Source organism: Jaculus jaculus, chromosome 6 (genome assembly GCF_020740685.1).
Source record: "Jaculus jaculus isolate mJacJac1 chromosome 6, mJacJac1.mat.Y.cur, whole genome shotgun sequence".
Classification (NCBI taxonomy): Eukaryota; Metazoa; Chordata; class Mammalia; order Rodentia; family Dipodidae; genus Jaculus; species Jaculus jaculus.
Window position 1 is genome coordinate 166875761 of NC_059107.1, and position 12782 is coordinate 166888542.

General features: G+C 46.0%; 1 protein-coding gene across 5 annotated transcripts in view; it reads right to left on the reverse strand.

The window, feature by feature from the left end:
- Positions 1-2102: 2102 nt before the first annotated feature.
- Positions 2103-12782, reverse strand: part of Sbf1 (SET binding factor 1) — a 33458-nt gene continuing 22778 nt past the window's right edge. For 4 of the 5 annotated variants that reach the window (XM_045151458.1, XM_045151459.1, XM_004650411.2 and 1 more), the window contains 10 exons: positions 12502-12603; positions 12243-12428; positions 12044-12170; positions 11839-11969; positions 11538-11768; positions 3675-3782; positions 3356-3567; positions 2838-2925; positions 2626-2757; positions 2103-2536 (listed from right to left, as the gene is read on the reverse strand). In XM_045151458.1, the coding sequence (XP_045007393.1) occupies positions 2438-2536; positions 2626-2757; positions 2838-2925; positions 3356-3567; positions 3675-3782; positions 11538-11768; positions 11839-11969; positions 12044-12170; positions 12243-12428; positions 12502-12603 (1416 nt within the window). In that variant the 3' untranslated portion in view covers positions 2103-2437. The remainder of the gene's footprint in view (positions 2537-2625; positions 2758-2837; positions 2926-3355; positions 3568-3674; positions 3783-11537; positions 11769-11838; positions 11970-12043; positions 12171-12242; positions 12429-12501; positions 12604-12782) is intronic. The other variant, XM_045151457.1, reaches the window with a different exon arrangement.

Genomic DNA, 12782 nt, shown 5'->3' on the forward strand with positions numbered 1-12782 from the left:
CTGTGTATTGTTAAGCTGCAGGCCCTGGCCAGCCTGGCTGGGTGGGGTATCTCCTCTAATACCTTTGTTGTCCCTAGACCCATCCCCACTTGCAGGGTGGAAGCTGGGTCATAATGGAGCAGAAATGAAGTTTTACCTAAACAGTGGGACCAAGGACACCTTTTCCTTTTCTGCTTGTTATTTTTTTGTTACTTCCTAGAACCCCAGGCCCTATTAGTTTCAGGTGCTGGACAGGAGGGGCAGTTAGAGAGACCAAACCCATAAGAAGTGTATTCCCAGACTTAGCCATAAGGATCATCTCCCTCCATGGGGATGCTTTAGGCCCAGATACCTGATAAAACCTCACTCCTTTCTCCCAATAGCACATCTGCTTCTTACACTGTCTTTAGTGGATCCTGGGGTGCTGCCCTTGGCTCCTGTGCTCAGGCAATGAGGTATTTCATCTTCCCCAGCTCTGATCTGCTTCTCCAAAACATACAAGATTAGGTTCTTTCCCATCCAGTCTGTAAATTTCTCAAGTCAGGGAGGGTCTATCTGCTGAGCCCCAGGAAGAAGCTGGACACTCTTCCTGAGAGCTGACTGAGGCCTTTCCATTTGCAGTTGTGGAGAGAAGGGAGGGGTGGTAATGGGATAGCACTGGAGCTGATAGCTTCAACCTCCTACCATCTTGTGGTGTCTAAGTTTCACTGCTTTCTTCACTGGACTTTCTCCTCTTTTGAAAACTGCTTCTCATCCTCGACACCTGAGAAGAGCAGCCATGAGCAAGGCTCCCATACCACCAGCCTCTCTGGCTAGATTACCAGTGGGTATCCCACAATACAAGCATCCACTCTGGAACATTTCTCTAGCCTATGCAGCATCCATACCTTTCTGCCCTGTCCCTGGCTATGAGCTAGTGAAGCCTAGTCCTGGTAGGATTCAGGCAAGGGGAGAAGGAGAGCAGTAACCACCCCACCAACAGAAATCAAAAACCACTACAAGGGGCTGGAGAGATGGCTTAGTGGTTAAGGTGCTTGCCCATAAGGCCAAAGGACCCAGGTTCAATTCCCCAGTACCCATGTAAAGCCAGATGTACAAGGTGGCACAAGTGTCTGGAGTTCATTGCAGTAACCCTGGCATGCTCATTCTTTCGCAAAAAAAAATTTTTTTTTAAATCAGGGCTGGGGAGATGGCTCAGCAGTTAAGGTGCTTGCCTGCAACACTTAATAACCCAAGTTTTATTCCCCAGTACCCAAGTAAAGTCAGATGTACAAGATGGTATAGGCGTCTGGTGTTTGTTTGCAGTGGCTGGAGACCCTGGTGCGCCTGTTCTCTATCTGCCACTCTCTCTCTCTCAAATAAATATTTTAAATAAAAATTAAAATATTTTTAAAAACTCACAAGTTAGGCATGGTAGTGCACGCCTTTAATCCCAGCACTCAGGAGGCAGAGGTAGGATCACCATGAGTTCAAGGTCACACTGAGACTACATAATGAATTCCAGGTCAGTCTGGGCTACAGCAAGACCCTACTTCAAAAAACCAGGAAAAAAAAAAAAATACCCTGAGATGAGATGATCAGGGACATGCAAGGTGAGGTGACCCCAGGGAAAGAAGAATGGGTGGGCAATTCCTATGGGTATTGCCCCCACATCTTACCAGGTTTTCTTTTCAGTTACTTGAGGACCTTCTTTACTAAGAACCCATACTCCTTTCTCTTCATAGGCCCCCTCTGTACCTACCCCCACTCCAGGGGATGGCCTTTGGCTTCATAACAGCCCCTCAGGGACTCCTGAGATTCTTCCCTCTCCATGAAGCCCCTGGAGCCTCCTTGATATCAGCCTTCTGCTTTGGCATGCTAGCCCCAGGGCAACCCTGAGGCCTGGAAAGATTGAGTGGCCATGTACCAAGCAAGCAAGGGCCTGATGAAGTCCCCCTCCTGGAGCAAAGCTGTTCACATGGTCACAGGAGCTTGGAGAGTGGACTGGTATCGGAGAAAGATGCCAATCCTCCACCCACTTGATGGACCCCAAGGATGGAACAAAATCCTTCTCTCTGGGCAGACACAAAACATGTAAGGCCCTGGAATGAGCCAGGCGCACGGGTGATGCAGGCACAGGAGGATGTCGTTAGTTCTCTCTTTATATAGACTCTGGTTCTAGAAATGGCTCACCACAGCCAGCTGGCCATAGGCGGCCCTGACAGGCTGGGCAGGGTGGACTATTTACAAGCCCCTTAGAGGGCTGTACCATGGCCATGTCCCTGAATGGTACTTAACCATGACACCACAATAAGTTAGAGCCAGCCGGGTGGGGCGGGGACTGTACACACAAGTGCTGGGGGCTCAGGGCCTCAATACTGTCGAGGGCCGGGGCTGTAAACATGGCCGGGGCGGCCCTGCCCACCCCTAGTGGTCTGTAGTGACTGGAAGCAGAGCAGCCTGGGCAGGGCTGGAAGGGTCAGGCGTCTGACAGGCAACTCTGGATCCGGTCCACCCACTGCTGGGCCGAGGGCACATCCTGGGCACAGAAGTTGTAAACGCGACGTGTTGTCTTCACCTGAGAAGGGCAGATCACTGACTCTATAGTCCCCACAACTTTAAGCCCACCCCCAGTACTTCCCCAACCCCCCAGGTAGAGAGGCTCACGTCAAAGAAGGCTTTCTCATCCACAGTCTTAGGAGCACCCATGGTGGGTGTGCCAGGTGCCACAGCCTCCACCTCTGCCAGGTCAATGATACCCTTGCACTCTGTATCCACACGGTGGTCATAATAACGTAGCTGGAGTGGAAGGTAAGGGCACAGGGTCAGGGCAGCCCTGTCCCATATATGTTTTCTCTTCCATGCCACTCATCACTTACCTGGTGCTTGGTCTTGTCTAGGACGAACCAGCGGGCCTTCCAGGGCTTCATAAAGGCTCCTTTCTTGTACAGAGTGCCCTCATAAGACCTGTATTTATACCAAAATCAGGCTGGCTGCAGGAAAGGGACAACCAAATGCCAGAGTTTTGGGGTCTCAGGGAGGCAGCCATGCATAGGGCAGATGTCCCCAAGGAGAAGGAACACTCAGCAGGCAGGTCTGCAGAGGCAGCCACAATAACATGACTCTGCAGGCTCAGGACTGATGGATCTGCCTGGTCTCACCTGGTGCCAGTCTCATGGCTAACCCAGTCCTATCTCAGCCCTGCTGTGGTCACCAGTTGTATATCACAAATCTCTTATGGTGCTGGTCTATGCCTAAGCAACTGTCATATCCTCCCCAAGTCCTACCCAAGGAAAAGTCTTTTGTTCCCCAAGAAGCCTGCCCCCTACCTGAGAAATAACCCTTGAGTCCCAGCCCCAGAAGAGATGTCTATGCAGTGGTGGACGGTGCCTCGCACCTGTTCTCACTCTCAGCTGTCTGGAATTGGCTGTACAGGGTGCTGGTGCTTCGGCGGGCAGCCTGGCGGGAGCTGGATGTGGTTGAACTGCTGCTCTGGTCACTGTCCAGGCTGAGGCTCAAGGTAGAGCCCACAGGGCCCTCCTGTAGGTACACGCCTAGCGAGCGGCGATGGTGAGGCACACTTGACACTAGCAGGGAACTAGGGGTGCCCTAGGGGCAGGAGAGTAGGGTTTGCATCAGGGCTGGGCAATCTCCACTGCCTGACAATGTACTACACCTAGTTCTCCAGCCCAGCCCCAAACCCCACCCTCACTCACACGTCCATCTGGCCGGCCTTCAAGGCGCTGTACAGCCTTCACCCGGTCCCATGTGTCCTTCCAGCGTTCAGGGGATCGCCCAAGCTCTGTCTCCAACCTCTGCAGGTCCTGAGATAATTAGTGAACAAAACAGGCACTTAGAAGACTATTCAGTCTGGATCATGGAAAGACAAAGAAAAGGAAGGAGTGGAGTATGGCATGTGGCAACCAGGAGCAATCAGACAACATGGTCAAGAAGCACCACAAGTTAGGTGTGGTGGCACATGCCTGTAATCTCAGCACTTGGGAGTTAAGAAGCCATCCAGGACTACTAATGAATTCCAAAGTATGAGACCCTGTCACTCAAATATATAAATAAAAATAAAAAAAAAGGTTAAAAGAAAGAAATTTTTAAAAATCAGACAAATATATAAGAAATATGGGACATATAAAAAGTTCAATGGGGGCTGGGAAGATGGCTTGGCAGTTAAGGCAATTGCCTGCAAAGCCTAAGGACCCAGGTTCAATTTCCAGGACCTACATAAGCCATATGCACAAGGTGGCACATGCATCTGGAGTTTGTTTGCAGTGGCTAAGAAACCCATATCCATTCTCTCTGTGTGCCTCTTTCTTTCTCTCTAAGTAAATAACTATTTTTTTTTTTAAATACGGGCTGGAGAGATGGCTTAGTGGTTAAGGCACCTGCCTGCAAAGCCTAAGGATCCAGGTTCGATTCTCCAGATCCCACATAAGCCAGATGTGCAAATGCAAGGTCACACATGCCACTAGGTGGCACAAGTGTCTGGAGTTTGATTTCAGGAGCTGAGGCCCTGGTGCACCAATTCTCTCTAAAATTAAAAAAAATGTAAAAAAAAGCTGGGCATGGTGGCACATGCCTTTAATCACAGCACTCCATGAGTTCAAAGCCACCCTGAGACTACATAATGATTTTCAGGTCAGCCTGGGCTAGAATGAGACTTTACCACGGATAAACAAAAATAAATAAGGCGATGGCTCACTAGATAAAAACACTTGATGTACAGGTGTGATCTAAGTTCAGATCCCCAGGCCCACATAAAGCCAGACCCAATAGTGTGCACCTGTAATCATACTGCACCAACTGCAAACTGGAAATTGAGACAGGATAATCCTCAGAAGCTTACAGTCCATCTAGCCTATCACACACAATAGTGAACAAGAGACCGAGTTCAAACAAGGTGGAAGGTGAGGACTGACACCCAAGTTTATCCTCTGATCTCCATATACATACTGTGGCATGTGTACGCCCACATTCATACATGAACACACACACACAAAATTAATAAATAAAAAGATGGTGGCATAATAGCCACACCAAAGCAGCCCAGAGAGGGAAACAAACAGAATCACAGCAAAATACACTCTTCTACCGAAAAGTGAAGGTGAGTAAGTTATCAACCACAGCAGAGAAGCAGAAGAGACCAAGATCTTCCAGAAAGGAGGAAACTGGCCAGATTCTTGATGAGCCTGTGGCCTCAATCCACACACCTGCCTGCCTACCTGGTGCAGTACTGCAGGAGGAGACACAAGGTGAAGGGATTTTACACTCACATCATCCTACTCATAGTCAAGAAACCAGAAGGAGAATACAAAGGGGACCAGCTGACCAGCTCCAGTACAACTCCAAGCGCCCTGCATAGCCAACCATCAGGGCTGTGAACCTCCAAGAGAATTCATTAACCCCTGGCCACCCAGCACCAAGAGAGATCAAGGGGGGCACTCAGCATTAGTGAGATTCAAATCCATCCCAAAAGGTAACAGGGTCTACTTACACAAAGCCAGATATGAAGGCCTATACTCTCTCTTTCCATGTGAGGAAAGGTTATGTATTACATTTGAATGACACATTCTTAGTTGGCTTTACCATTCTCAAATAGGTTGTACTTTGGTGTTGACTACTATTGCCTTTGACACTTTCTGATTTTTTATGGCCTTTGTCATTTTCTTCTGTCATTATTAGGGACAGGGTCTGACTGGCCCAAGGCTGACTTGGAACACATTTCAGAGTTCTTAACCTCCTACTTGACAGGATTGTGTGGAACACACACCTTAGGGACTTTGGCTTTATGAGATTATCGGTTTAATCTCCCCGTCCCTTGTATAAATACTCTGAGCTGGTATTGACTGAATGTGTATATTGCTCAGTTGAATTTTAGAATTTGCTAGTAAATTGCTCCACTCAGTCTACTAGAGTACTTGAATAGCAAGCAAACTCAACACCTAGGGTCACTTCTGCTGTTTCTCCTGGAGTATAAGAGCTACACCTTAAACTCCTACCCTGAAGATAAATAATGTTGGATTTACATGGCTCAGAACACTATAGATAATTAGAAAATCCAAGCATCAAATTAACTCAAGATGCAAAAATCTCTACAAGAAACACAAAAAAGTCAAGACAATACAATCCTACCAAAAATCTATCAGAAATGATCTCCAGTAAGACTGCTTTAGATGAAAGCCTGACAAAGATTTCAAAAAAATGATTATATCTATACTCAAAGAAATCAAAGGATACAAACTCCTGAAGGAATCCCAAGAAAACAGGAAACCAACTACTGAAATAAGGAGGTCATGAGTAAGGAAATAAAAATAATGAAAAGAGCCAGGTGCGAGATTACATAGTGAATTCCAGGTCCTAAGCTTGAGACCCTACCTTGGAAAAAAAAAAAAACAATTTCAGGGCAGGGCTGGAGAGATGAGTTAGCAGTTAAGACATTTGACTGCAAAGCCAAAGGACCTCATTTTGATTCCCCAGGACCCATGTAAGCCAGCTGCACAAGGTGGCACATGCATCTGGAGTTCGTTTGCAGTGCTGGAGGCCCTGGTGCACCCATTCTCATTCTCTTGCTCTCTTCCCCCCTCTGTATCTCTTCCTCAATAAATAAGTAAATAAATAAAAATAAAAAAATTCAGGGCCTAGTAGAATTTCACTCCAAAGGCATAACAGGTATTTTCAACAAAATCATAGAAGAAAACTTCCCCAAGTAGAAAAAGTGATGTCAATACAAATACAGGAAGCCTATAGAATGCTAAACAGACAAAATCAGGAAAAAACCTTTCACCATCATACTATAATTAAACTACAAAACATACAAACCAAAGAAAATATATGGAAAGCAGTTAGAAAAATCCAGTCACATACAAAGGCAAGCCCACCAGGATAACAGCAGATTACTTAACACAAACTTGAAAAGCTAGAAAAGCTTAGCCAGGCGTGGTGGCGCACACCTTTAATCCCAGCACTCGGGAGGCAGAGGTAGGAGGATTGCCATGAGTTCAAGGCCACCCTGAGATGACAGAGTTAATTCCAGGTCAGCCTGGACCAGAGTGAGACCCTACCTTGAAAAACCAAAAAAAAAAAAAAAAAAAAGCTAGAAGAGCTTGGAATGATGTTTTTCCAAATTCTGAGATGTAACAACTGTCAACCAAGATTACTTTATCCTACAAAGCTATTCTTCATAAATGACAGAGAAATAAGAACTTTACACAACAAAAACTGGCAAAAAGAATATATGACCACTAAGCCAGCTCTAAAGAAATTATTGAAGGGATCCTTCATGTTGAAGAGAAAGGAAAGCATGAACATGAGAAAGCAGGAAGGAAAAAAACAATCAAATAATTGTTAATACAAGACAGTAAAGGTGAAACTGGAAGAACTACAAAACAAGAATGGCAAGAATAAATACACATCTTTCAATAATAACTCTTAATATCGATGGCTCCAATGCCCAACCAAAGACACAGGTTTGCAGACTGGGTTAAAAAGCAGGACTCTTAGGCCAAGCGTGGTGGCGTACACCTTTAATCCCAGCACTCAGGAGGCAGAGGTAGGAGGATTTCCACCATGAATTCGAGGCCACCCTGAGACTCCAGGTCAGCCTGGGCTAGAGTGAGACCCTACCTCAAAAAACCAAAAAGAAAAAAAAAAAAAAAAAAAAGCAGGACTCTTCTATTTGACTTCTCTAAGAAAACTCACATTTCCACAAAAGATGGACAGTATCTTAGGGTGAAAGGTTGGAAAACTGTGTTCCAAGCAAATGGACCTAGAAAACAAGCAGGTGTCACTATCCTAATATCAGGCAGGGTAGACTTCAAACTAACATTAGGTAGGAAAGATAAGGAAGGTCACGTTATATTAATTAAATAAACACTCCAACAGGAGGACATTACAATCCTAAACATATATGCAACTAACATGGGGGCTCCCAATTTCATCAAACAAACACTGTTAAAACTAAGATCACAGGGCTGGAGAGATTGCTCAGTGGTTAGGGCACTTGCCTGCAAAGCCTAACAACCCAAGATCAATTCCCCAGTACCCACATAAAGTCAGATACACAAAGTGACACATGCCTCTACAGTGCATTTGCAGTGGCTAGAGGCCCTGGTGCACCCATTATCTCTTTCTCTGTCACAGATAAGAATAAACACAGTTGTGTAGTGGGAGACTTCAACAGCTACTCTCATCAATTAGCGGGTCATTCAACAAAAAATTGAAAAGCATCTGGATTAAAGGAGGTCATAGAACAAATGGACCTAACATATCTACAGAACATTTCATCTAAATACTGCAAAATACACATTCTTCTCAGCAGCATGTGGAACATTCTCTAGAATAGACCATGTATTAGGACACAAAGCAAATCTTAACAAATACAGGAAAATTGAAATAATTCCTTGCATTCTATCTGATCACAATGGGATTAAACTACAAATAAGTAGCAAGAAAAGCTATAGAGCATATACAAAATCATGGAAACTAAATAATACACTACTATAGTGAATGGGTCAATGAAGAAATCAAGAAAAAAACCAAAAAATTCACACTCAAATGATAATGAGAAAACAACATGACCAAACCTTTGGGTAAAAATGAAAGTAATCTTAAAAAAGGGAATATATAGCGTTAAGTGCCTGTATTAAGAAATTAGAGCTGGGCGTTGGGGCGCACACCTTTTATCCCAGCACTTGGGAGACAAACATAGGAGGATCACCATGAGTTCGAGGCCACCCTGCAACTACATAATGAATTCCAGATCATCCTGAGCTAAAGTGAGACCTTTGAAAAACAAAACAAAACAAAAAAATTAGAAAGATCACAAGTAAACAATGTTTCACATTAAGGCCTTGGGAAAAAAACAAGGCTAATCAAAAATCAGTAGACAGGAAGAAGTAATAAAGATTAGGGCAGAAATTAACAAAGTAGAGACCAAAATAATAATACAAAGAATCAATGAAACAAAGAGTTGTTTCTTTTTAAAAAAATATTTTTTATTTTTATTTATTTATTTGTATTTATTTGGCAGAGAGAAAGAGGGAGAGAGAGAGAGGTAGAGAATGGGCACACCAGGGCCTCCAGTCACTGCAAATGAACTCCAGATGCATGCACCCCCTTATGCATCTGGCTAACATAGGTCCTGAGGAATCAAACCTGGGTCCTTTGGCTTTGCAGGTATCCCTCCAGCCCAAGAGTTGGTTCTTTGAAAGGATTAACAAGATTAGTAAATCCTTAGACTACAGAGTGAATTCCAGGTCAGCCTGGGCTAGAGCAAGACCCTACCTCAAAAAAAAAAAAAAAAAAAAAAAAAATCAAAAAGAAAAGGTAAAAACTCGGCTGGAGCGATGACTTAGTGGTTAAGACGCTTGCCTGCAGCATAAGGACTCAGGTTTAATTCCCCAATACCCATGTGAGCCAGATGCACAGTGTGGTTGATGTATCTAGAGTTTGGCTGTAGTGACTGGAAGCCCTGGCTAGCTCTTTCTATATACGCCTCTTTCTCACCCTCTCTCTCTTAAATATTTTGTTAAAAAGGTAAAAACCAACCTACTGTAGAGCATTTGCCTAGCATATATAAGACTTTGGGGGCTAGAGAGATGGGTTAGCAGTTAAGGCTCTTGCCTGTGAAACCTAAGGATCCAGGTTCAACCCCCCAGAATCATTAATTAGTATCCCACGCACATTTTCACACAAGGAAAGAAACCAGATGCGCAGATTATCTTAAAGGCCACACAGCCAACAACAAGAAATGCAGAGCTCCTGTGGTCAGGATCTGAGGCCCACACTCTTCTGGCTGCTCAGTTCCCATGATGAACCAGCAAGGAAGGCATCACCTTGGGCAAAACATGCTACCCTGTGCATTGCCCCAACTGCCACACAGCAACAACCCTGACTAGTACAGCTCACTTGGCTCTTTGCTTCAAGGGGTCTTTGTCATTTGATCCTGATTTGAGTCTGAGACACACACCTACCAGAGATAGCACAGTGGAGGGGTGGGGGGCGCAACAAGAACCTTAATCCCAAACTCTAGGGCAACAATCCTGAGGAACTGCTGCTCATGATAGAGGGGAATAAAATAGTTCTTAGCGAAGTCCTGTGCTGTGCTGACCCCGAGTGCTTTCTGAGCCACTTAAAGTTAATTTCTATAGAGTGGCTGTGGTTTACCCCTCAAAGGTCCATGCGTGAAAATAAGTCTAGTCACCCAGGTAGCAGAACTAGGAAGCCTTTAAGAGAGGCCTATAAGGCTCTTGGTTTTCCACCAGGAATAGATGGCAAGACCCTATTGCTAAAGACTTCACATACTTGGGCTGCAAGGCCACTGAGAAATCCTGCTGGAACTGAGCTGATAACCTCCTCCATGTAGACTAGCTGACAGAAAGCTGGAAGAGGCCATTCTGCATGCAGTCCAATGGGAGGGAAAGAAATCACCAGTGAAGATACTCAACAGTGAACACTGCAAGCCTTATATTTGGCCAGCCAGGCCAAATGAACCAATGGGAGCAATAGCGGCGCATCTGTCATGGTTGAAACCAACTGTCCTCTAACTGGACTAGAGGCCTGCTCCATGGGAGGGAATACATCCCTGATACTGTAAACTTAAAACAGGGTAGTCATGAGCCCTACGGGTGTAATGTCTGCTGCTGTCTAGCTAAATGTATATATACTATGCTTATCAAACTGCCCAGTAAGCACTTCTCTTAATGTTCATACCCTTATATTAATGCTACTCTCACTTTTGGTAGAGAGTCTTCTCTTTTCAGATGGCAGTAACTTTGGGATGACTCAGAAGGCATCATGGTGCTGGAAAGAAGTGACAGGAGTGCTCAGCACTGCAATATCTCTATCACACATCCAAGGCTCAGGGTCTATTGCAGAAGAGGTGGCAGAAAGAATGTAAGAGCCAAAGGAAGGGTAGGACTCCTTACAATGTGCTCCCCCCAGACACAAAATGGCCTGGATATCCATGACCTTCACAGTGCCTGACACTACCTACACAAGACCATCATAATAGAAGAAAAAGATCATGACATCAAAATAAAAGAGACTGATTGAGATAGGGAGGGGATATGATGGAGAATGGGGTTTCAAAGGGGAAAATGGGGGAGGAAGGACATTACCATGGGATGTGTTTCATAATCATGGAAGTTTTTAATAAAAAAAAATTTTTTTGAAAAAAAAAAAGAGAGATGGGGCCTAGTGGAAGTGGGATGTACCCTTGAAGAGAAGTGACAGAAGTTGACTAATATACAAGGTCAGTACATACATGCCCCGAGTAGAAGCCAGGTCTTAAGTCCTAGGAGTTTGTGACTAGAGTCTATATCCATCACTACTGTCTGTGAACACACATGGGCATGAAGCAGGGACTCAGGTGGCATAACCACCCCAGGCTGGTAAGCAGTTAATGTGGTGGGGGTATGGCAGAGCCACCCAAGTCCCAAAGATAACTGTACTAGTATGTGCATACACACACACACTCACATGCACACTTATACACAAAGGCATGTCTCTAGTGTCTAAACAATTGGGAGGAGGTGCTAGGTCAAACCTTGTTCTGGGGCAGTACATACCTCTAGCAGGCGTGATATGGCATCAGGCTGGACTCGAGGGCGGCTATCATAGCATGGCCACACCACACGACGCCTGCTCTGTGGAGCTCCTCCATCAGGCCGTTCCTCCTCTGGAGGTTCAGAAGGGCCCTGAGCTAGCTCCCAGTCATAGGGGGGACCTTCAGCCAGTGTTTCCTCAGTGTAGAAATCCCACACCTTCAGGTTGGACACATTGCTGTAGGGCCGTAGGACCTAGAGACAAGCCTGTTGTTGAGAAGCTGGACTAGGCAGGAGCTGCCTGACCCAGCTAGGCACTACTCACCTCAGTGTCCTCAGGTGCATATGTGTAGTTGTAGAACATAGGGGTCCTCTTGCTCAGCCGGTCAACATACTCCCACACAGACCTGCATGCCAGCTGGCCCCTGCGCTCACCCTTCTCCTCATACAGCAACCCTGCACAGAGGTAGTGCTAAGCCTGCACCCCTTCTACTCAGGCAGCTGTTCCAAATCCCCCTCCCACCTCATACCCAGCTCAATACGCTCGTAATCAGAGTCCAGCAGGAAGGTCCGGAAACGGCGGGATGCATGGTGGTAACCAAGGAACTTGAGGTAGAACTGACTAAACTCGAACTCCATGGGGAACTGCAGGTGAACCTATATGCAGTGAAGGTCAGAAGTCAGATCAGGGAACACAGCCCACACCAACCCACATAGCAACCTACTCACCTGATGTACACAGTCCAAGAACTGTAGAAAGACAGGTGTGAAGCCACTGCTCTGTCCAGCCAGGGTGTGGGCCCCACGGTGGCTGAAGCGATGGCCAAAAGACAGCCATTCCTTCTCTACTAGCAGACGAAAACCCTCCAGAGTACGGTAAAAGGGGTCTGAGAGGAGCTGTACCAAAGATACCACCTGCCAGCACAACCAGGTGTCAAGAAGGATCTGAGATCTCTGCCCCACCCCAAACCTTTCAGCTGCCACACACCTGAGTGGTAATGTCCCAGCCATCTTCCAGGCTCACCAGGACAGAGGAGCCTGAGTCCAGAAGTTCCACTACCAGCACTGATATCTGCAGCAGCTTGTGGATCTGCAGGGACAGGTAGCCCTTGGACCCCAACTCCAATCAGGTCCCAGAAGCCCATTTTTCCACCAAGCCCATGTGAGGCTGGCATGTTCACAATCATTGGGGTGGGCTAAGCACTGGATGGACAAGCTCTACTGTTGTGCTGAACCCTGTTTCCTCCAACCTGCCCTTCATAGCCCACC